The sequence below is a fragment of the Botryllus schlosseri genome, chromosome 2 (assembly GCF_051294905.1).
Source record: "Botryllus schlosseri isolate E-star chromosome 2, Bs_hap1, whole genome shotgun sequence".
In the NCBI taxonomy this organism is placed as follows: Eukaryota; Metazoa; Chordata; class Ascidiacea; order Stolidobranchia; family Styelidae; genus Botryllus; species Botryllus schlosseri.
Window position 1 is genome coordinate 37757659 of NC_137237.1, and position 22292 is coordinate 37779950.

At 39.8% G+C, this 22292-nt stretch overlaps 1 protein-coding gene across 1 annotated transcript in view; it reads right to left on the bottom strand.

Annotated features, from left to right (window-relative positions):
- Positions 1-17668, bottom strand: part of LOC145459898 (uncharacterized) — a 76969-nt gene extending 59301 nt beyond the window's left edge. Inside the window, exons 1-4 of the mRNA XM_080338408.1 lie at positions 17397-17668; positions 14428-14538; positions 3729-3875; positions 3576-3666 (exon numbers count right to left, since the gene is read on the bottom strand). Coding sequence (XP_080194534.1) covers positions 3576-3666; positions 3729-3875; positions 14428-14538; positions 17397-17546 — 499 coding nt within the window. The 5' untranslated portion in view covers positions 17547-17668. The remainder of the gene's footprint in view (positions 1-3575; positions 3667-3728; positions 3876-14427; positions 14539-17396) is intronic.
- Positions 17669-22292: the final 4624 nt, after the last annotated feature.

A 22292-nucleotide genomic window follows, 5' to 3' on the forward strand; every position in this document is an offset into this window, starting at 1 on the left:
TTGAAGTATGTTAAAATACGATTTCAAATCCCCCGTTTTCGTAGGAAGAGCTGAAAGCTGTTGATATTATGAGCGTTGTTTATCGTATTGTATATTTTTCAAGATTGTATTAGTATATTGTTGATAGCTATTAGCTAATCGCTTAATTGACGATTAGGACAAAGACATACACTACGAAGTCATTTGGCATAGGGAAAGATAAAACCATGGTAGAAAAGAACCTGAGCTGAACAATCGAAGAAATCTTTTGAAAAAGATTGGAGCTTTCATCGCCTTCAACATCTGATAATGATGGTTAGGATTAAGCGGAATCGTTTTCCTCGCAATTTCTACATTTTTGATGCAGTTGTTCTCAACACTGTGAATTGCCTGACTGTTGCTCATCCGGCAAAGGATATTGGAACTGCACAGGCTTTGCATAAGGGTTATGCAACTCAAATTAGTGTCGCAGTGTTATGATGAAATTGATGCTAAAAATTGTATGTTTGGAAGATGTTGGGGGGAAATATGTGTGTAGTATCTTGACTCATACCAACTGAAATGGGTATTTTGACAATGTCACAATATTCTTGACATGTTGTTCCATTTTCACAACATCTAACTGATGTTTAGTTCAAGGTTTGCAAATTTTTCGACTATGGTATGGCAGTTTTGAGAAAAAATCATCAAATCAATCATACTTTATACGACTTATTTTGCATTTAGGCACATTCAATTGTCTTCAAATTTGGCTATATACTGATTAAAGCATGCCTGCAGCATTTGAAAGCAACAAATTTCAAATACCTGCTTTACTTTTTCACCAAAATATTTTTCAATTTTCAAAGTTGATTTTCTCCCATTTCTAGTTTTTCGTAATATGATGTCACGGGGACAGGAAATTTTGATATCAGAAGACCTTCAATCCTGATCAAACTTGGCTCAGTACAAGCAGTAAGACTGTTCTACCTGCTGAATTTATTGTTTTTGCTATAGGAGTTTAGGTGTACCTTCTATGTTACTTATGATCTGAATTTTATGAAAAGAAATTGAAAATTTGGCACCGTACTGGTACCAAACAAATATTTTGGTAATTTTTTCGAAAATTCGTTAGTTTCAAGCAGTTCAGCAGGTGGTTAGAGATCTCAGGACACTTTATGAAGCCTTGGTTAGAATCTCTCAGCATCCATCGATGAGACAGGCGTTTCCCCGTGCTACCCGTCCGATTCACCAATCTCCCCCCCGATTTGGGCCCAAGGAATTATTGTGAAATGCTGAAATTTATACAGTATATGAAGTTGGGTATGAACAACTTACACACCAATTTTTGAGAATCTAGGATTGTCTGTTTATAAAATATCGCAATTTGAAAATTTTGCGAGTCTAGCTGCACCTTAGGGCCTTAAAATCGAACCAAATATCACCGAAAAGTGCCGTTGCAGTTGCACAAATTATCAAGTTTTTATGTTTTCGGACCATCACAAAGTCAATTTCTTTTTGTGACTACAGCTTTCATAATTTTTGTCAACTAACATGTCTAAAAATTGAATAGAAACGTGATTTTTTAAGTAGATCTACAGGAATGTCGGAGTCAGTGAATTTGAAAATGACGGAGTCGGAGCTGGAGTCGGAGAATTTGAAGTTCCCTAAATCGGAGTCTGAATTGGAGTCGGTGATGAAAGGAACCGACTACACATCCCGGGTGACAGAGGTTCTTGAAGTATGGACCGCGACCCAAACGTAGGAGTGTGCAACATGCAGGTGAGGGATTATTACACACAGGTATCTCAGGCCGACCCTTTACACGCCAAGACATGGCATGAGAGCATGAGAACATGCATCTGGACAAAGTGTGGTGACGAAAAAACCGGCGATGTTAAAACCTAAGCAGTAAATGACCGTTGCTGGCTGGCCAAAACCTTCGATCTTAATAATCACGATTGTTGAAATGGTCAAAACCGAATAATCGCTATACCATCACTTTGAAATCGCCTTCGTCACACATGTTTCTCAGAACTGCTTTTCGTACAGCTCTTTATTAATATGAGACCGTACGCTTTCTCTTCAACGAATCAGTCTCAGTCTCTCTCTCTCTCTCACTCTCCTCTCTCTCTCTCTCCCATGCGTCTTTCATCTTATCTTTGCTTCCGACTTATAGCTCGGCTCACTGGTATTTCTGAGCTTTCTTGGTCACTGGAATCGCAGTGAATTGCAGGAGACCAGAAAATCCTCCAACGCATAGAAATTGGGAAGAAACGATGCTCGAACCAGCAACAAGCATAGGTGTCGCTTAGCACACTGCGTCACTCGCTACCCGTTGCGTACAACTGGTTATCTGAATCTATCATTTTATATATAACCGTAAAGCTGTATCATACGAACATTGAAAATGCATTATTTCGATGTGCTATGCTTGGGTCGCGAGATGCCAAAAAAAGACAAATTTGGTGGCGGTCTAAAAGAAACTACGATATCATTGATTCTGGATACTTTGCTGGAGATATCACACTCTTAAGGCTGCTAATAGTATATAGTCTCACCTCCATGACCGCTGACGGCTTGACCTGGAATTAGGCTATCATAAGAAGATCGTGAGCTTTTGTTCTCGCGCATAGTTAGTCATTGTTACAGTTAGTCATTCCTGAACAAACTGCAAATGACATTTGGTTTTAGCGCTGTCAAATTGTTCCTGGCTTCAAAACATTTTCTAAACATCCTTACTATACTGGGTGGGAAGATAACCGAGTGGCACAGTGTGCTAAGCGACACCGTCGCGACACCAATGGTTGTTGTTTTTAGTCTCGGCACTGTCAAGTTTCCGTAAGTCGGAGGTTTGTCTGGGGTCCTTATCGCTGATCTCACAACGCATGCAATGTTGTACGAAAATCCCAGACGGATCGAGTAAAGTGGAGCTTCGAAAATCGGAAGCAAAAGACACCGACGGGTACGCATGGAAGAGAGAGAGAGAGAGAGAGCGAGAGAGAGAGAGAGAGAGAGAGAGAGAGAGAGCGAGAGAGAGAGAGCGAGAGAGAGAGAGAGAGAGAGAGAGAGAGAGAGAGAGCGAGAGAGAGAGAGCGAGAGAGAGAGAGAGAGAGAGAGAGAGAGAGAGAGAAATAGAGAGAGAGAGAGAGAGAGAGAGAGAGAATGGTGAATGGATAGTGACTTGATTGAAAGTCGTCCGTAAAGCGTACAAAAATCATGGAAATAATGAAAATTACAACATTCATTATCGTGCACAAATGACCTGAACAGACGCCAAACATTGTTCAATAAACAAAGAAACAAAAAAACTGGGTACGAAAAAGATATTTGTGAACCGAAAACCGGCACTGTATCCCAATATTATTCAGCCGCCAAGATATTATAGGAATTTCACGGGGCTTTGACACCAGTGACACATGACTACTCACGTTAGCAACTACTACCCGGACAACATATTTTGCAGGTAGAGATGCAACACAGTGCTTTGTGTGGCAATTAGCATTGTAACGTCTCAAGAGCACAACTTTTATCGAAGGTTATTTTCACACGAACCGAAACCTCTCAGGAGTTCGAACCATCCCTAATGATCAATTGATCATGAATCGTTCTCATACCTCTGTTCCGATTGTGGTAATCTCTCGGTGACATGGTTCCATCCTGTAAGTCATTATCTCCATACGCCCAAATCACAGTCGTAGCTCCTTCCTAAATGGACAGACATGTACGAAATGTGACGATTGCAACAATTTTCACGCATTCTGGCATGCCTTAATCATAGCATCATCCTTGTCACCCGTATCAAGTATCCGCAGAAAAGTCACTGTGGTGCGGGAGCCTCTTTCAGAAAAGTCATACCATTCGACATTCGGAACACGGTCCACTGCGGGTACCCCATTTCGTTCGGAGTGAGCATCCTTACAGAATAGAATAAAACGAACATGAAATAGTGCATACATTTCATCTTGCTAATACAGAATATAACTTGAAGACGCCAATTTTTTAATCAAGTCGCAGTCAAGCATAGAATTCATTGAAGGAATTGCATACGTGGATTTACAATATGGAAGAACAAATATCAATAAAAGGAATCAGATCCGATCGACATGGGCATTTCTGATACAAACGTAGACCTTTGTACGTGGCACAGCACAAATTTTATTTTTACGTACATCTGGTGCTGTAATTTGTTGAAAATAGTTTCCAGATCCGGGATTATTACCGGAAAGCATTGGATTTCTCTTCGGGTATGGGAGGTCGCCTATATGAGAGATCCTCGGAGTTCGAAGTGAAATCAAAATTATGAGTCGCTGTTACTCAGCTTCTTGGTGACAGCAAAAATAGGTTCGATATAAATATTCCGCTTCAATATTCTGTATCGTCTTTAGACCACATCTATTAGTTGCGAACATCGTTTCACCTACTGTGCAATCTACTTCCATCCTGATTGATAGCCAACTGCAAAAGTGAAATGACACTTGTAATTAAATTCGGCCTAGGAGTATGTTGAGAGGCAATTGCGCCGTATATAAGCCAAATAGATTGTTTGTGTTCAATAAAATCTTTGAAAATGATAGTCATTCCATATGTGTTAATAAGCCTAATGGATTTTGAAGTAGATACATCTTCTAAGCCAGGCCTGGGCAAAGCGCGACCAGCGGGCCAAATGCGGCCCGCGAAGCCATTCTGTGCGGCCCGCGAAAGGTTGCTTGGAATTCATAAAATTAAACCTGCTTTTTGAATGTTCATGAATGGTCTAAAACCATAGGCTGTACCAACTAAACAGTAGCCTAAACAGGTAATTCGTTTACTTTGAAGCCTGTTCATTCATATGCCACGATTACGCTGCCTATATACGTAAGCTACCTCGCATGCGTAATCCAGATGCAAAATAAAGGCAATGTGGCAAAGTATTGAGTAACAATTATATTCACAAGAAATCACTATTTCAATATAGTTTAGGTAAAACCTTCTTTGTGGCCATTGTCGGATAGGCTACGTGTTTCAAATTGTTACGTGAGGCGTTTCCAAATCCCTAATTCGAAAACAAGTCAATCAGTGCTCGCGATTACTATATGACTCATCATATCGATAACCGATAAAGGATGAATGTCAAAAAGAGAAAGCCGAAAGCTGAAATTCAAAGAAGGTTTAGAGCACTAAATATTTGTATACTGGAGTTGGGGTAAACCCGTCCTTTTAGTTTTTACCGAGCACGAAACACTCTGTCTGGCTGAATTTAAGAAAACTTCGCTCAATATCAAGGCTATTTGAGCTGCACACTGTTCGGAATGCAGCAATCAAGACAAGCTCTGTACTATCCCATATACATCACAGTGCAGTTGTTCTCGAACTGAGGGGCGTGAATGCATCTGAAGGGAGGCGCGAAGCTGAAGATAAATGAAAAAATTTTTCGCGCTTCGCACGATTCAACCCCAGCTTCTACTTTATTGCTCTGTTTATTGTCTCATTTTAATATTACAGAATTCTCTCATTAACAACCATAACCTTCCATGTTATCAAACTATCCGTCGGGATTGCTAGCATGCTGGTTGCTCTTTTTAATATGTTGTGATATCGTGATAAGGGGGTGGGCGCGAAATTTTTCACCATCATAAAGAGGTGTGTCTAAAAAAGTTTGAGAACCAATGTTTAGTGTGGATGGGTGGGTATTTGAGTTGAGTGGTGCTTAGCTGCCAAGGCTTTGTGGACCAGAACCGCCCATATCGCTCCCTTGAGCCCAGCGCCCCCCATATCGCCCACTCAGCGTTTCCGCCCCCTTCAAAATCTCCAGCGGTTAAGAACCACTGTTCTAGAGACTAGAGGTGGGGAATGGGGCTTCGGAGCATAGTGCACAAGTTAATTACTTAAGTGGCCATAGGTTGGCAAGCACTCGATTGATGTGTGATTGCATGTATTAATTGCTAACATCGTCTCCATTCCTGCCCAATCTACTTTCATGTAATTTCACCCTAATGAATATTCAACGGCACATTTAGAGTAACACCAGCAATTTTATTGAAGCATTCTAGGGGTCAAGTGGGTAGCAATAGCATCAACGTCGTTTATGTTTGGGTTCATTAAATCTTCGAAAGGATAAATCAAATAAATGTGCTAAAGTCGCTTAATGGAATTTAGAGTAGACAAATTTTTTAAGCCATCATCAATTCACCATGCATCATATTCGTTGAGCTGTAATGTATCTAATGATCATGCGAACACTCTACGGGTGACTGTTGCAGTGTTGCTGTTTGATTCTAAATGCATTCCTATCTGGGTATAAATGATACCTGCATCCGTGAATTTGTAGTTGATACAATTTATAAGCAATCATATTGAATCATAATCATTGAGCCAGAAGATGTATTTAATGATCTCACGAATGTCGCTATTGACAGAGTAAAACTGATTGATTCGAAATACATTCCTATCCAGGTATAAATGAAGCACTTCTAATTTGAAGAAGCCATAATTTGAAGAAAGAGCTCAGCGTCTATGGTGTACTCAGCCATGGCCCGAAGACTTGAATGTCATAGGGTGTAAGTATTTAGATTACTAATAGTTATTGCGTGCGAAGGAGCTAACTTTCCATTATTTTAGAAAATTCTAGATTCTTGCTTCCGCTTCACGGGTGAATCATGACGAGCTCGCCATCGTTTCTTCAAAACTTTACGGCAAAGTCTAGCCCTCAAACACCATCAGCAGACATCAGCCCGCATGCGGTTGCTGTAGTATGGAGTGTATTTGGAATGCTAGCATTCGTAGGAATAATTGCGAACATCACAATTATCATTATCCTGCTTAGAATGAAATCCAGTAATTTCACTTTGATCGTGACCGGCCTTAGTTTTTCTGATCTTGTGTCGGCATTAAACAGTCCTTTCTATATCTACTCGACTCTAAACTGGAATCACTACGAATTGCCATGGGTATTTTGCTACACGACACTTCCGTTTGACATCGGAACCTCCATGGTGACGGAACAACATGTATTACTGCTGAGCATAATCCGGCTTCGCAGTTTAGTGTATGCCTTCGATTCTCGCCGTGATAGTATGTCCGTACAGTCGTGTCGCAAACTGATCCAGGTATCATGGTTTATTTCATTTTCTCTCATGATTTTGCCGATGGTATTGCAAACCCAGCAAGTGAGTGATGATGATGGTAGCATGTGCACTTTTGGAGAGAAGGGGTTAGTGTGGTTGAATGTGGCTACAGCAATCTCGGTGACAATAGGAATATTAGTACCGATACTTTTGATTGTCGGCACCTGCGTAGCGATCGTTTTCTTACTCCATCGCCGAAGAGCATCCTCCATTGCTCCGGCTACCAGCAAGATGTCGAAGAAGAGAGAAAATCAAGCGCTTTTTCAACTAAAAGCCATCATCGTTTCTTTTCTGCTAGGGTACGGCATCAATTATTGTGCACAAATGTCCTTTCTCGTCAATATGAGTCACGCACCGAACCTCTTCCTGGCATTAGTTTTTGTGCCGCACGCGGCGCTTCGCGTGACCGAATGTCTCAACCCGTTTCTCTACTATTTCGCGTCGAGCGAAATTAAGAAGGAAGTGCAACGCTGCAGAAGAAACTTGGTCAAATTCGTCAGACAACGATTCATTTTTGCTGCAAATGAGACTGCTACTAATACTACTACTACTATCACAACTATTGCTAGTAATGAAGAGACTGGTTAAGCAATTATTAACTGATGAATTTGTTTTACGGAAACGATTCCTTTTTCTATTCCTGACTATATACATAGGGTTAAAATTAAATGAAACTGTATTCGAAACACATTTGTTTAAAACCTGATTCAAGGGTTGTTGATTTTAGCCATAATCAACACCTGTATGTAAAAAGACCACTTGAGGCCACAATATTTGTTTCAATTGTACGCATGTCTACGACATACATTGCTCAAGTGCTATATTGTATACTTATATTGAAGAGGTACTATCTGTTGATATAGAGAGCAAGATGGATTGGAATTAAAATGGAATTGTAATTGAAACACATTTCTTTAAAATCTGTCCTAAAGTAGGCCTACCTATTCGTGATTATTATGCCAGTGTCATTTAATATGTAATTACGTGTTAATGACTTCTTGTGCAAATTAACGTCACGGTACATGGTCGAAATGAATTATTCTATTATGACCGGTTTTCAAAATGCATATATTTATAACCTTATTGTTATACATTTTTAATCGGGTAAGATTTAAAATACAAAATATTTTAAATGATGCCCTCACTATATATTGCAGTGAAGTGAAGTGAAGTGCATTCTTTCATGGTACATAAATATACTCATTGCAATGTATTTATGTGTGTCCCATTTTGGGAACGAAACTAGGATGGAAAAGGCCACCGTTGCACAACTGCACAACGTGAAACAGGATTGAGGGATTTATCGTAGTAAATTGACGTATAGTGGGAAAGGATCCAAACACACGGGTGCTCAGAATAGTCTAGTCCAGGGCTCAAACTCTTTGTGACTGCGCAGCGCGCACCCTTTCGAAATTATCTGCCTGTATGGCGTACCCCTTAAAATAATGATTCATAAAGTGCAAGCAACTGAGAAACTTAACACAACAACCTACGTCTTTACAACTCCAAACATTATTTCACTGTGATTTATGAACTGGTCGCCACTCCACAAGTAAATCTTTTCTTGGAAGTGTTTCGGGAAGACACACCCGTAAATGCTGGATACGCTATTACCATACTAGACCAGTCCGATAAGCTATAGCCTGCTAATCATATAATTGTACATGTAGGCGACTGCGGTTGGTTCTGGTAAAACTAATTTGAAGTACATAGTAGGCTACGGAATAAGTCTCGTCACCTTGAAAGTAGAGAAATAGAAATTCGCTACAATTAATGAGGATAAAGTGAATAAAGTTACACGGCAATATAAAAGCATAACGATTTAAGCCTTATAAACGATGCGATCGCAAAAATAAATTATCCCAGAACTGTGGTCGGTTTTACAGCCTCATAGACTACATGCCAGTCTGAGTCCTTCTGATACTCTTAAATCATAATTCCAATCGAAGTTAGAATGTGACATCATCTGTGGGGGGCTGCCAGTAAAACTACACTGAAACCGCTGCAAAAACTACAACATCAGGCTCTACGTATCACAGCCAGGACCCCAACGGGACCAGGACGTGTGTCCCACAAATCACTCCTCAAAAGATTCCGTGTTCTAAACATAAACCATTTTCGGAAACTAGAAATTCCCAAGTTTATGTATCAGTTCCACGGCGGCCACGGCCCCGAAAACTTCAATGACTTCTTTACGTCTGTATCAAAAGTGCATCAGTACGGCGCTCGTCCACGTCGTCGAACCATCATACGGTGGACAAAAATATTATCGCTCTATCAAATATGCCGGACCTGATTTGTGGAAGAGTATCCCGCCGGATATTCGACAGTCATCGAACATGTCTACGTTCAAGTCAAAATACAAATCATTTCTGCTGCATCAATACTAGTTAGCCCTCACCGGACCACGACCTGACCTATCGATCTCGCCCTCTGACACATGACATCTTTTGTATCACCTGTCCGTTGATAATATCTTCTTTTACTTTTCATTCAGTGTGGATGCCTTTTTTATATAGCATAGATCAGGTATGTATCTGATTTCGAAGACTACTCCAAGTCGCTTCGTGACCTTCCTATCTTTCATTGTATCGCAGTCTTATATGGTGTATTGAAATGATGGAATTCCTAGCAATAAATTGAATTGTATTTAATTGAATTGATTTGTCACGTAAACGTTAAACTCGCTATTGTAGAAAAGTTTTCTGCTTAACCCTGTAAATTCTCTCGCGTACCCCGGTGTCAGAACCCCTGGTCTAGTCTAAAACTAAAGCAAAACATGACCATGCTAATGTCAGTTGCTCACGAGTCATCAAATATATCGGCTTAGTGTTTAACGTGCAAGCCTGGATGTCACATATGCTCCTTGAATTGCTCTCGACCATCTGATAGAAATCAGTTTTATATGCAGTTAGGAATGATGACTATAGACATGTATCATATTGACATTTCATCAAAGTTTGTCAATCTGAGCAAACGGATTTTAATTTCGTTTTGATTAATTAATGTCCAACGAGAAATTCCATTCAATAAAATGACATTGGAACATGGTGATCGATAAGACTCAAGTCACATATTCGGTATCCGATTCGAGTTTGCTGTGATTCGATTTTGGCCATTTCTATTCAGATGTGACTTTTTCCCATGTCCCCAGCTTCACAGCCGGCGGTTCATACCAAGCTGTAAAAAGTGGTCCGATACCCATTTGGAGTTGGTAAGCCATGACTTGAAGTGTGAATCATGCATTAATTGCATATATCGCTTCGATATCTCTCCAATCTGTATTTTCGCAGTAATCATCATTCGAATGCAATTTTATGGTAATAGATGTAATTATATTTGGCTTGAGAGCATTGCCAGCACCAATTGCATAAGAATAGCATCAAAATCATTGATGTTCGATTTTATCAAAATCTTTGAAAGGATTGATCTATTGACATGTGCTAATTTAGCTTAATGTGATCTGGAGTAGATACAATTTCCAAGACATCATCACGCAACACACTAATTCAGCTATAGATATCTAATTATATCAGGAGTGTGGAAAGCGCATGACTCTTGCTGATTGATTTTAAATATATTCCGATGAGGGTGTAAATGAAGCTGATATCCGTGCTGAAGATGCCATACTTCGCCGATGGAGCTCAGCGCATATGTGGTACTCGAGACGGCCCAAGGCGATAAATTTGAATATCGTGTGAGTATTTCGATTAGGCTACTTAGCAAGGTACTGACTGTGAAGGCGCTAACTTCTCATTCCATTAGCACATTATAGATTCGTTCTTCCGCTTGGTGGCTGATTCATGACGACTTCGCCTTCGTTACCTCAAAATATCACGACAAATTCGAGCATTGAAACACCATCATCAGACATTAGCCCGCATGCGCTCGTTGTAGTATGGAGTATATTTGGAATGCTGACAGTCGCTGGAGTGATTGCAAACATTGCAATGATCATTATCCTGTTTAGAATCAAAGCCAGTAACTTTACGTTAATCGTAACCGGCCTCAGTTTTTCTGATCTTGTATCTGCATTAAACAGTCCTTTCTATGTATATTCTAATCTGAACTGGCATCAGTACGAATTGCCGTGGATATTTTGTTACACGACACTTCCCTTTGACACCGCAACCTCAATGGTCACGGAACAACATGTATTACTGCTGAGCGCAATCAGACTTCGAAGTTTAGTGTACGCGTTAGATTCTCGCCGTGATGGTATGTCTGTACAGTCGTGTCGCAAGCTAATCCTGGGATCGTGGTTTATTTCGTTTTCAGTCATGATTTTGCCAATGTTCTTGCAAGCGCAGCTCATATATGATAGTTATGGCAGCATGTGCTCTTTCGGAAAGAAGGGGTTAGTGTGGTTGAATGTGGCTACTATAATTTCGGTGACAATAGGAATATTAATACCTATGGCTTTAGTCGTCGGCATCTGCATAGCGATTGTAATCTTTCTGCGACGCCGCAGAACGTCCTGCATTTCCCAATCTACCAGCAAGTCGTCAAAGAGAAAAGAAAGTCACGCCCTTTTTCAACTAAAAGCCATTATCATTACCTTTCTGGTGGGTTACGGCATTAATTATGGTGTACAAATGTCCTTCTTCGTCGATAGAAGTCATGGGCCGAATTTGTTCAAGTTATTGGTTTTCGCGCCGCACGCAGCTCTTCGCGTTACCGAATGTCTCAACCCGTTCCTGTATTATTTTGCGTCGACCGAAATTAAGAAGGAAGTGCAACGCTGCAGACGTAGCGCGATCGAATTCTTCAGGAAACGATTCATTTGCGCTGGGATATATCCTGCTGCAAACACTTCTAATACTACGGCCACTGCTAGTAGCACAGAGATAAGTTAGTTATTTCGTAAATGATCGATTTGAACCACGGGAATGGGCTCTTTTCTGTCCATGGCTGAATTTAAAACACGGAAGATGAAAAGTGACCGTGTTTAATCAATCATTTTTATAAAAATAGCATTCACAACTACAATATTTGGTTTATCTATGTATACATACACGACATAGAATCGTCGTAAGTTACTCTATCCTTGTAATAAATAAATATTTTATCGTGATAAAATAAACATGAGCTTTACTAAGCTGTAACTCAGTTGTTCTCAACCTTTTTGTGTTCGCGGACCCCTCTTGAACCTTCACGGACACCCCCCTTCCCCCCGGACCCCCAAAATTTTAGAGCACGTCTTGCTCAATTATCGCGAAACCATCATATGTCTTGTGCAAATATTAACCGTATAGGCTAGTGATAAACAGCAGCAAAATGTCTTTTCTTCAAAAATCATCATACTATTTATGTAGAAATTGGGTGGACTATTATTTGAAGGCGATTTCTGTAGCAGTGTAGCTGCATTTCTTGAAATCCGTGATTTTGTCTCGAAAATCTGCGTTTTCGATTTGATATGAACGAGTGCCGAAAATACATTTCCGCCAATATATATGATGGCGAACATAATAATAACGCGAACGCTTCCGATTCCGACGAGACATTTGGGTATGATAGTCAAGGATGTAGCTCATCTTTATAAGTTATTCCGGAATATTGGCTACGTATAGGCTATCACAGGAGAAAATGGGTTTTGCAAACATTTCGAAGTCACCCTGATTGACCTGCGCGACTGCGACTTATATATTTTACAAGCCCAGCAAAATGTCCATTCTGTTGATGTGAGTCGTTTAGCAGCGATGAAGTGAAAGTGCCTCGTGATTTCCCCAATTTAAAGAAATACAAATTAAGTAATTAATCATTTTGCAAATTTAGAGGCTTCGCAGATCCCCTGAAAATGCTTCGCGAACTCCCGGTTGAGAACCGCTTTTCTCTCGCTATCTATATTATTGCTATCTATAAACGGTTGTGCTGCATCATGAGAAGATACCGAGAGTTATTACGCATAGTGTATATTCCAAATGTGTCATAATGATGATGATAATACCTGTTTAGATATCACAGGTGCACCTGTGTAGTTCGCGAAGGTTTATTCCATGTTATGATATCACAAATCGACACGTGTCGTTGTTTTAGTAGTAAGGTTCATATAATGTTGAATGTGACCAAAGTCACATCCGTCGTTCAACTGCATGACTTTGAAGATAGTTTTGCTGATGTCAATAAGGAGCTGCTGAAATTTGATATATTTAATTGTCAATTCCGATGAAATCACTGAAAACTATGCCACTTTTAGCCTACGTTATGTGTTGATTATGTCGATTTGAATCCATGAAGACACGTCACTGTTGCGTAACTTGAACCAGGGATATTTGGGTTACCATATTGCATACTACCGCTATTTCTAGAGCACGTAGATGTCATGATCATGCTGTATGGTCGAAAATAATGAAGCCATTATATGATAAAACTCCCAGCTCATTATAAGGCTTGTGCTTATAACCTTGTATAGTATATTCATATTGAAATGAAACCGAATACCTTCAGCTGACACTCGTGACGGGTAATCGTCAGCAACTAGTAATTAATTGGAAAAAACATTGTATATCAACAATCGTATCTCTTATAACCTTAAATAAAGTACGATTCAATGTAATTTGCATATTGCGAGCTTTCTTTCGTTCTTTCATTTTACATAAATATACTCATTGCAATGTATTTGGATCCGTCTTAGTTTTGCGTACGAAAGATAAGTGGAAAACAGTCACTACAGTCACAGGATTGAAGGATTGTTCAGTTTAAATTGATGTATGGGTTGCTAGTACGTTTAGAACGGCAGTTGACCGTGCTCGTATTGGTTTGCTGTAAAATTATAATTTATGTCGAAAAATATGAATAGTCAATAAAATAATATCTGATATTTGCTGTGGGCGCGCGGTAACATTCCAGAAATTTATTTATATATAATAATGAATTCATAATTTTATTGTGTCCTGTATAGCATTATCCTATACTGCATGATTTATCAGCATCGATGCAGTTCAATTTACTGGCTGTTTTACCCGATTTCTCAAATTCCCTACGTCGGCATACGATACGGCGTGTATATGTGTGTGTAGCTAACGGATACTAGCCGATTAAACCACATATATGAAGGTACATACAACTGTTAAGCTTCACAATTTTCCTACCCATAACGGTGGCAATTTCCAACGGATTATTTGTTCTAATGTCGAAGTTAACATTATGCGCTTCATATATCGCGAGGATCAGCTTCACTTACAGACAATGCATTGCCATTACTAACGCAACACAAACTTGTACAGAATATTAGTATGAAAAACTTCACGCAATCCAAATCAGCAACATACATCACTACCATATGTGATCGAATTATGCTCTGATTAATATTTCTTTTGTTGTTGCCCATAAGTCCGAAACGCGGATATCAATCAGTACTCACAATTAAATAAATGTCACCATCTTTCACGCCTGTAACGATGATATCGGCTTCTTCCATCGTCCCTGACTCGGCGAAACCCAAACCCATCCATCCGTTTGTGGGAGCAGTCATCTAAAGTGTTCACAAATTCAGATAACATCTAGTGCATCAAGCATAACTACAATAGAGATGATCGTATATATATTTTTAGATGTATTCCCAATTTTTAAGGGTAAGTTTAATGTCCTACTACAAATGTAGATCCTATACTCCATTAACTATCACACCAAAATCCAAGATCGAATCCATAAATAATGAATCAGGATTCATTGCAATATCGCATAGTACTTTGTTAATGTTTTCAAATTTTCGGGGAAAAGATTGGCGGAGTGTGCTAAGTGACACGGTTACGACAGCATTGGTTGGTTGTTCGAGTAACGGCTCTGCCAAGTTTCTATGTGTTAGACTGCAGAGGTCTCAAACACGCGGCCCGCGAGACCATTTTGTGCGGCCCGCGACGGCATTTTGGATTTCGTAGTCTTCAACAACATTTATCTACCATTTTATTTTTTGATTCGAGAACTTTCGATCTGAAACTACTCCAGAGGCCAGAAACTACTCATCAACTTCACTATTACATCACTTTCAAAAGTTACGACGCAGTCGAAGATTACCTATTACGTGACATTACTTGTTTATGGTGGTTATTGGTTACACATGACCCGTTGATGATCCGTACTGAAAATTGTGATTTGGATTTGGGGGTGACCTTTTGTAGAATTACTCGAACTCGAACTCAGTGGGTGATAAAATAAAAATATCTCGAGTTGAGTTGCGTCAAAAGATACAATCAGAGAAGGAATTTTGTGACGCGGAACGCCGTGACTTGGTACAACCACGGACGCTACAAACTATCAAACTGGTATGGAAAATAGTAAATTATCAAAAGGTCGTAGCTTGCATTTCGTAGCTTATTTAGATATCTAATCAGCTCGGTATGGCAACCATTGGCATGATTTTGTCCTCTTGGTGTATAGTTGGTTACATCCTGTGTCATCCTGGGTATCTTTATCCATGTTATTATCCCCAATTAAATGTGGCGAGCATAAAGTAGTCGTAATCTACGCTTCACAGCTGTAACACAAATGGATTCTTTGGCGATTGGACATTTCTATTGCTATGGCACAGTAATCATTATATTCAAGTTGTTATTGATCTGTTCAAATATTCGAAGGGAAATCTAACACTGATTTAATTTGACTCTGGTAATGACATGATCAATAGCTTAGTTATCAGGAGTATACCCGAGACCCGGATTTGGCTGTACTGCTCCAATGCTCTGATATCAGATCACTCTTTGTAAAATTCTAAAATTCTACCGCCAGCTGCAAAATTATAACGCGACAGCTTTTACGATGTCCTGATGCGTTTGTACTCTCGCACGGTGTCTACAACTACTTATTTTGGCAACTTGTGCCAGGTACAGCAACAAATTTATTCAAATATCTAAAAATGTTAATTTTCGTGCCAGGCGTGAATTCACAATAGTAAATCACATTTTACGTGCGTGTGGAATGTCAGTCTGCAAGGTCCCGTCAAATAAGGCCTACTTGGAAATACATTGAATTCCCCAATTATTGGTGCTGCGGCCCGCGGCGCCATCAAAAATAGGAAACTGGCCCGCGAGCACATTTGAGTTTGAGACCTCTGTGTTAGAGGATCTGGGCTCCTCATCGCTGACCGCAATGCATATACAGTACGAAAAGCCCAGATGATAAAGCGAAGTCGAGCTTCGAATATCGGCACCAAAATACACTTACGAGCGCGCATGCAAGCAAGAGAGATAGAGGATGAATGGGTTCGTGGCTTGAAGTCTTTCGAATAGAGTACAGAACGCGAAAGACAATGAACATTAGAACAATCATTATCATGGCTCAAATAACCTGATTAGGCTATAAGCGCCAAAATTGTTCAATAAAACAAAATTACAAATTTCATGTCCAAGTCCAATTACAAATAGTGATCACTGCTTATCTTTAATAAATACTAATGCAGAATCTCGGAGAGGTTAATAGGTTTCGTACTTCCAAATTTGTGACAGCCTGTAGACAACGAGTATCCAACATTTTTACGCCGTATCTCCCTTTGAAAAGATTCGAAAAATAATTGCGCCCCAATTTTCAATATTTAAAAAAGAATTAAGAAACGTTCTTTTAATAAGACAAATAGTTTTACGATAACAAGTAGTTAAAATGATGAAATGATAAAGATAAAACAACTAATAAACATGATTGTAGATTAATTAGCTATAACGTATTCAGTTAAAGTGATGGTTGATCTTGTTTTGCTGGTTTGGAGGCGGAAGGATGAAAGAAAAGTTAAGATCAAGAAGTAGCTGATTGCTCTACCATTGTTTTTTATAATATAATTTTTTTGTTGTTTTAATGGAGTAGACTTAGATATGATGCATTTTAAAATAATTTCATTGACCCCTTGAACAAAACGTTAAACAAGGTGAAAAACTGCTATAAAGTTGACAATGTCAATTAAATTTAAAGCTCGTAGTTTCGCAATGCTAATCGAATTTTACTCACCTTCGATTCTAAATATACTATTTTTGATATACAATTGTTTCCTATCCTTTACTAATTGTGGACGATTTTCCCTAAAGAGTGTCAGCCGAAAGTATTTTGGTTCATTTCAATGTGAATATACTATTACAATATATTGAAGTTCTGTACCTCCAAGAAGCTCTTCGAATATATATATATATATATATTGAGGTCGCGTACCACTCTCACAAATATTACAAACTAGGACATCAAAATGTAACAGTAGAGTATAAAACAACAATGTACATTCTACGAATGATATAGGTCTCTACATGGTGTATTTTGCTGGATAAAAACAGCGTCAAAAGGAAATTTGCGCTAGCTCAAATATGTAACGAAAGTAATTCCTGGCTGAGCGAAGAAATCAAACAAACTTACCTCAATGAGCAATTCATTGCGGTTGACTATCCAATGTATGGCAACATCTTCACTCAAATCTTCCATATACTCAAAGGTAGAACTCGTACTCTTTTGTCTTGCAACGCATGCTTTTATCAATATCAATAAAAAAATACACCTCCAAATCATTCTGCGCCGATATCAAATCTATCATGTATATTCCTTAGCCGATGCGCTTTGCTATTCACCGTAGGAATCACAATGCCATAATATCTTACTCCTGGACTTTGGTGGAGTCGTTTTGATGACGTACAAAGTTTGTAAATCGAACTGCGTAAATATGCCCTAATAGGCGTCGAATTCTAGCAATTTTTAAGTAATCGTTCGTTAATGAGCGTGAACGCAGAATTCAATGCGGAAGCCGTCATAGACTTCGTCCTTTTTACTAACCAAAGGCCATACTTTGTCGCGACATGTATGATCGAATAAGTTTTAATGACATAATTGATACCACACCACACAAAATTTAAAACTGTGTTCATGACAGATTCTCCACTTCGTTCCGAATGTGCGTCTTTAATGGCGAGGATAAATTTCGAAGAAAATATTACCATTATTGAAACAATTGAAGTGACATTTATCCTTTTCGCACCAATACGCCACAAATATCGTCACAACTCACATATATTGTCACGTATGGTGACGTACTGAATCAAATTGAGAGAATATTATATGGAAAAAGAACATTTGGTGCTGGGCCAGTATTGTTTGACATTCCCATTCACTGGTATATCTGTCCGTCTCCTATCACAGCAACGGTACCATGCGGTGGAAGATTAGCAATTGCGTCGCATTGCCTGTTTATGACGGCGCGACCTTTCGTAGAATTACTCGAACTCGGACTGAATGGGTGATAAAATAAAAATGACTGGAGTTCAGTCGGGCCACCCGTTATAATCAGAAACGGACTTGTGACTTGGAACGCCGTGACTTCGTACATCCACGGACGTAACATTATTATCAAACTTGGATGGGGAATTGTAATATATCAAAAGGTCGTAGCTTGAGTTGCGTATTAAGCTGTCTAAGCAGGTCGGTATGACAACCATTGGCATTCTGTTAACCCTATTGATGTATAGTCCCTGGTCAGTTACAACCTGCGTCATATTGGCACTCTTTATCCATGTTATTATTGCCAATTAAAGGTGACGAGTAGGTATAGTGGTACACGCTTCACGATTCACAGCTGTAACACCAATGGATTCCTCGGCGAATCGACATTTCTATTACTATGGCACATTGATCAATATATCAAATTTGTTTTTGATCTGTTGCAATACTCGAAAGTAAATCTAACGCTGATTTAATTTGATTTTCGTAATGACATGGTCAATAGCCTACTTATCGGTATATGCCTGAGACCCGGATTAGGCTACACTGCACAAATGATCTGATATCAGATCAATCTTTGTTAAATTCTAAAACATCTACCTATAATATTGGTACGTCAAATGTTCTCTAGCTGTGAAATTGTGACGCGACAGCTTTTACGATGACCCGATGCATTTGTAACCTTGCATGGTCTCTATAACTAATTATTTTGACAAACTATGCCAACAATTTTATTCGAATATTTAGAAATATGATATCTGTCGTGAACTCACAATAGCAAATGACATTTTATACACGTGTTGTAATGCCAGCCTGCAAGGTGCCTTCTAATAAGCCATACTTGGTAATACATATAATACCCCCATATTGTTGCTGCGGCGCGCGGCGCCTTCAGAAGCTAGGAAATTGGCCCGCTAGCACAGTTGAGTGGGAAGCCCCTGTTTCACGCTCGGTTAGTGATAGGTCGACTCGAGTAATGACTTGTGACTTATGTAAAGTTGAAAAATATTTCCGTATTATCGGTGGTTAGACACCAGAAAGTAAGACACTGTCACTTTGACCCCATGTTCGAAACAATATTTTGTCAGTCTCCACTGCATCACACCCTCAAAAAGCGCTTGTCGTGCCTTCCCATCCCCTTGCAGGAATCAAGTAAAATTATTTGGAGATTCATCTTCCTCACCTCATTTCTTTTTCTAGTCATTTCATCAGCGTGACTTCTAGATGCGATTCAGTGTGCCTAACGGCGAACGCAAGACTTGTTTGTTTCAATAGGTTTACTACGTACAAACATTGCAAGTATCAATGTTTTTTTTTCAAATCATTTAGCATGAACTGCCTAGTCGCGCAAAGAGCGAAATGTTTCGAAGTATAGATGAATGACATTTGTCAAAAATATCAGTGCATTTCCATGACCATTCCATGTTGTCGTGCTGAAATTTGTGTATGGAGAGACGTGGAACCGATGGATCAAAAATTGCAAAATGATATCTGCCCCTCAAATATTCAGCCAAGAATAGCAGATCTTTTGATGGCTCACAACACTTTGATCCGAGCTCTACCCATCGCGGATATTTACATGAATATCCGCATTTTCATGAAACAGTTATGAACGTTCCAAATTTGTTGCTTGAACGTATCATTGGTCCCCACCCGGTGGGTCTAAAGGCACACGACCATGGGACCTATGAGACATACGCTCATAAACTCGAATTATTCATCTTGTTTTGTTGTGTACTGTCATCTAAGCTACAGCTAGCCAATGGAGGCTCTTTCGTCGCCACCTTCAAGAATAAACTGGATTATATTAACTCAACTTCTGGCGCAAAATCACGTTTCGATTTACGCCCAAACTTATGCAATTATTGGCACATACATATTATCCGTAAATCGACATTTTGACTTTCAAATACCTCGTTATAGCGATAAAACACCACAGCTAATTATGATTTGCGGCCTCTATATATGAAGGCGTGTTTCTGTTGTTAAGTGATTAGTTGGTCCAACTATTTTGCTTGATTTGACTATAGTACCATAGCCCCCCTCACAAGGATATGTGACAAATTATCATCAGGAGATCCCGCAATGCGTGAAGAAAAATCTTCATTCACAGGAAATTCAGAAAATATTACATACCTATCTATGAGGCGATCGCGCGGTCGCGACCCATACTTTAATAACCGCCCTTATAAAGGTATAATACATGGCCAGGAAACTGGGCAGTGGGCACCAATTGACATGCGACGACGAATGTTATGCAACAGAACAAGTGTGATCATATTTAGCTTGAAAGGATTTTAGCATGTCGATATCTCAAAATCTCATTCGAATCATGGAAGTGTGACTCCATCGAACTTTCTGATGGGATTAAGAGATGTGTATATAGGCTACCACATTAGCTTTTAATGGAGCTGACAATTTATGCATTTTCCAAATCAATCTTAAAGCATTAGTATTTATTGGGCCAGCTGCATATCAACATTTCAACAGATAGCTCTCTGTGATTGATTTTACATTAACTCCAGTGAGGATTTGCCATATATGAAGCTCGCAACGATGTCGAAGACTCCCTCGTTTGTATCTCAAACTCGGGTGGGCTACTATATACGCATGGCATAAGATGGGATAACTATGATCAATCTGACGTAAGTATTTTTACTCCCCAGATTTTTTGATTGGAAGCACCGTAATGTCAGTAATTCTATATTAACAGAATCTGTTAGCAGGCTGTAGGTTCGTGCATCAGCCACGCCTGGGAATCATGGCCAGCCTACCTTCGTCGTTTCCTCAAGACATAGCAACACCATCAAGCAATCAAACATCCCTCGATCTCGGCCTGACTACGCTTACTGTAGTATGGAGTATTTCTGAGATTTTGACGAGTCCACGTCGTCCAAATATCATATGATCGACCGAAAAGATCATCGCTCTATCAAATATGCCGGACCTGATGTGTGGAACCAGTGGTGGCCCTACGAACGGGGGGGGCCTGGGCGAGACTTACCGGGGGGGGGCTATAAGTATCTATTCGTAACTTCTGGGGGGCTCCGCCCACCTTCCGCATCGGTTATTATTAGCTATCTATCTTTCACCACCGCAAAAGGTTTGCCCAGGTCCTGGATTCGGCCATGTCTGTTTTGCATGTGTGCAAGGATAGACTACATCAAAACTAAGTAATTCTACCGCATGCAGAGGCGTGATGATTATCGGGATACGGGACTTTTCTAACAAATCCAGTGATTTGATGATGATTGACACATCTGTACTGAATCATATTCTTGCTTGGTACTCGGATTTCCATGTTTATTCGTCATTCTCCTTGAAAAAAGCGCAAAATCCAAATAGGGGGGGCCCCTTCGACCAGGGGGGCCCCGGGCGACCGCCCACCTCGCCCACCCCAAAAGCCACCACTGTGTGGAACAGTATCCCGATGGCCATCCGGCAGTCGACGAGCATGTCCACATTCAAGTCGAAATACAAGCAATAATTACTAAATAAATACAGTCCATCCTCAAGATTACCGGACCACGACTGACCTATCGATCTCGCTTCCTATGACATGCCGCCCTATTTCTTGTCGCTTCCTTTTTCTATACTATCTTCTTTACTTTCATTCCGTGTGCATGCCTCCTCTTTACATCGCCTAGGCCAAGGTGGGTGTCTGATTCCATAGACAACTCCTATAGTCGCTTCGACATCTTCCTGTCTTTTCATTGTATCGCATTTTTTGTGGTGTATTGAACTGATAAAATTGCTAATAAACCAATGACGATGATGATTGTAGGTTTGCTTGACAACACAGCGATGGTCATTGTCCTGCTTAAAATCAAGTCCAGTATATTCACCGTGATCGTGACCGGACTATGTTTTTGTGATCTTCTATCAGCTTACAACAGCCTCTGTTATGTAGGCTATATCAGTCCACATACAGAGATAGTTTTGAATTACCGTGTTTGTTTGTTTTTTGCTACACGATCATTACCTGTGACGTTGCGACCACAATGGTGACGGAACAACACGTACTGCTTCTGAGAGTAATACGGT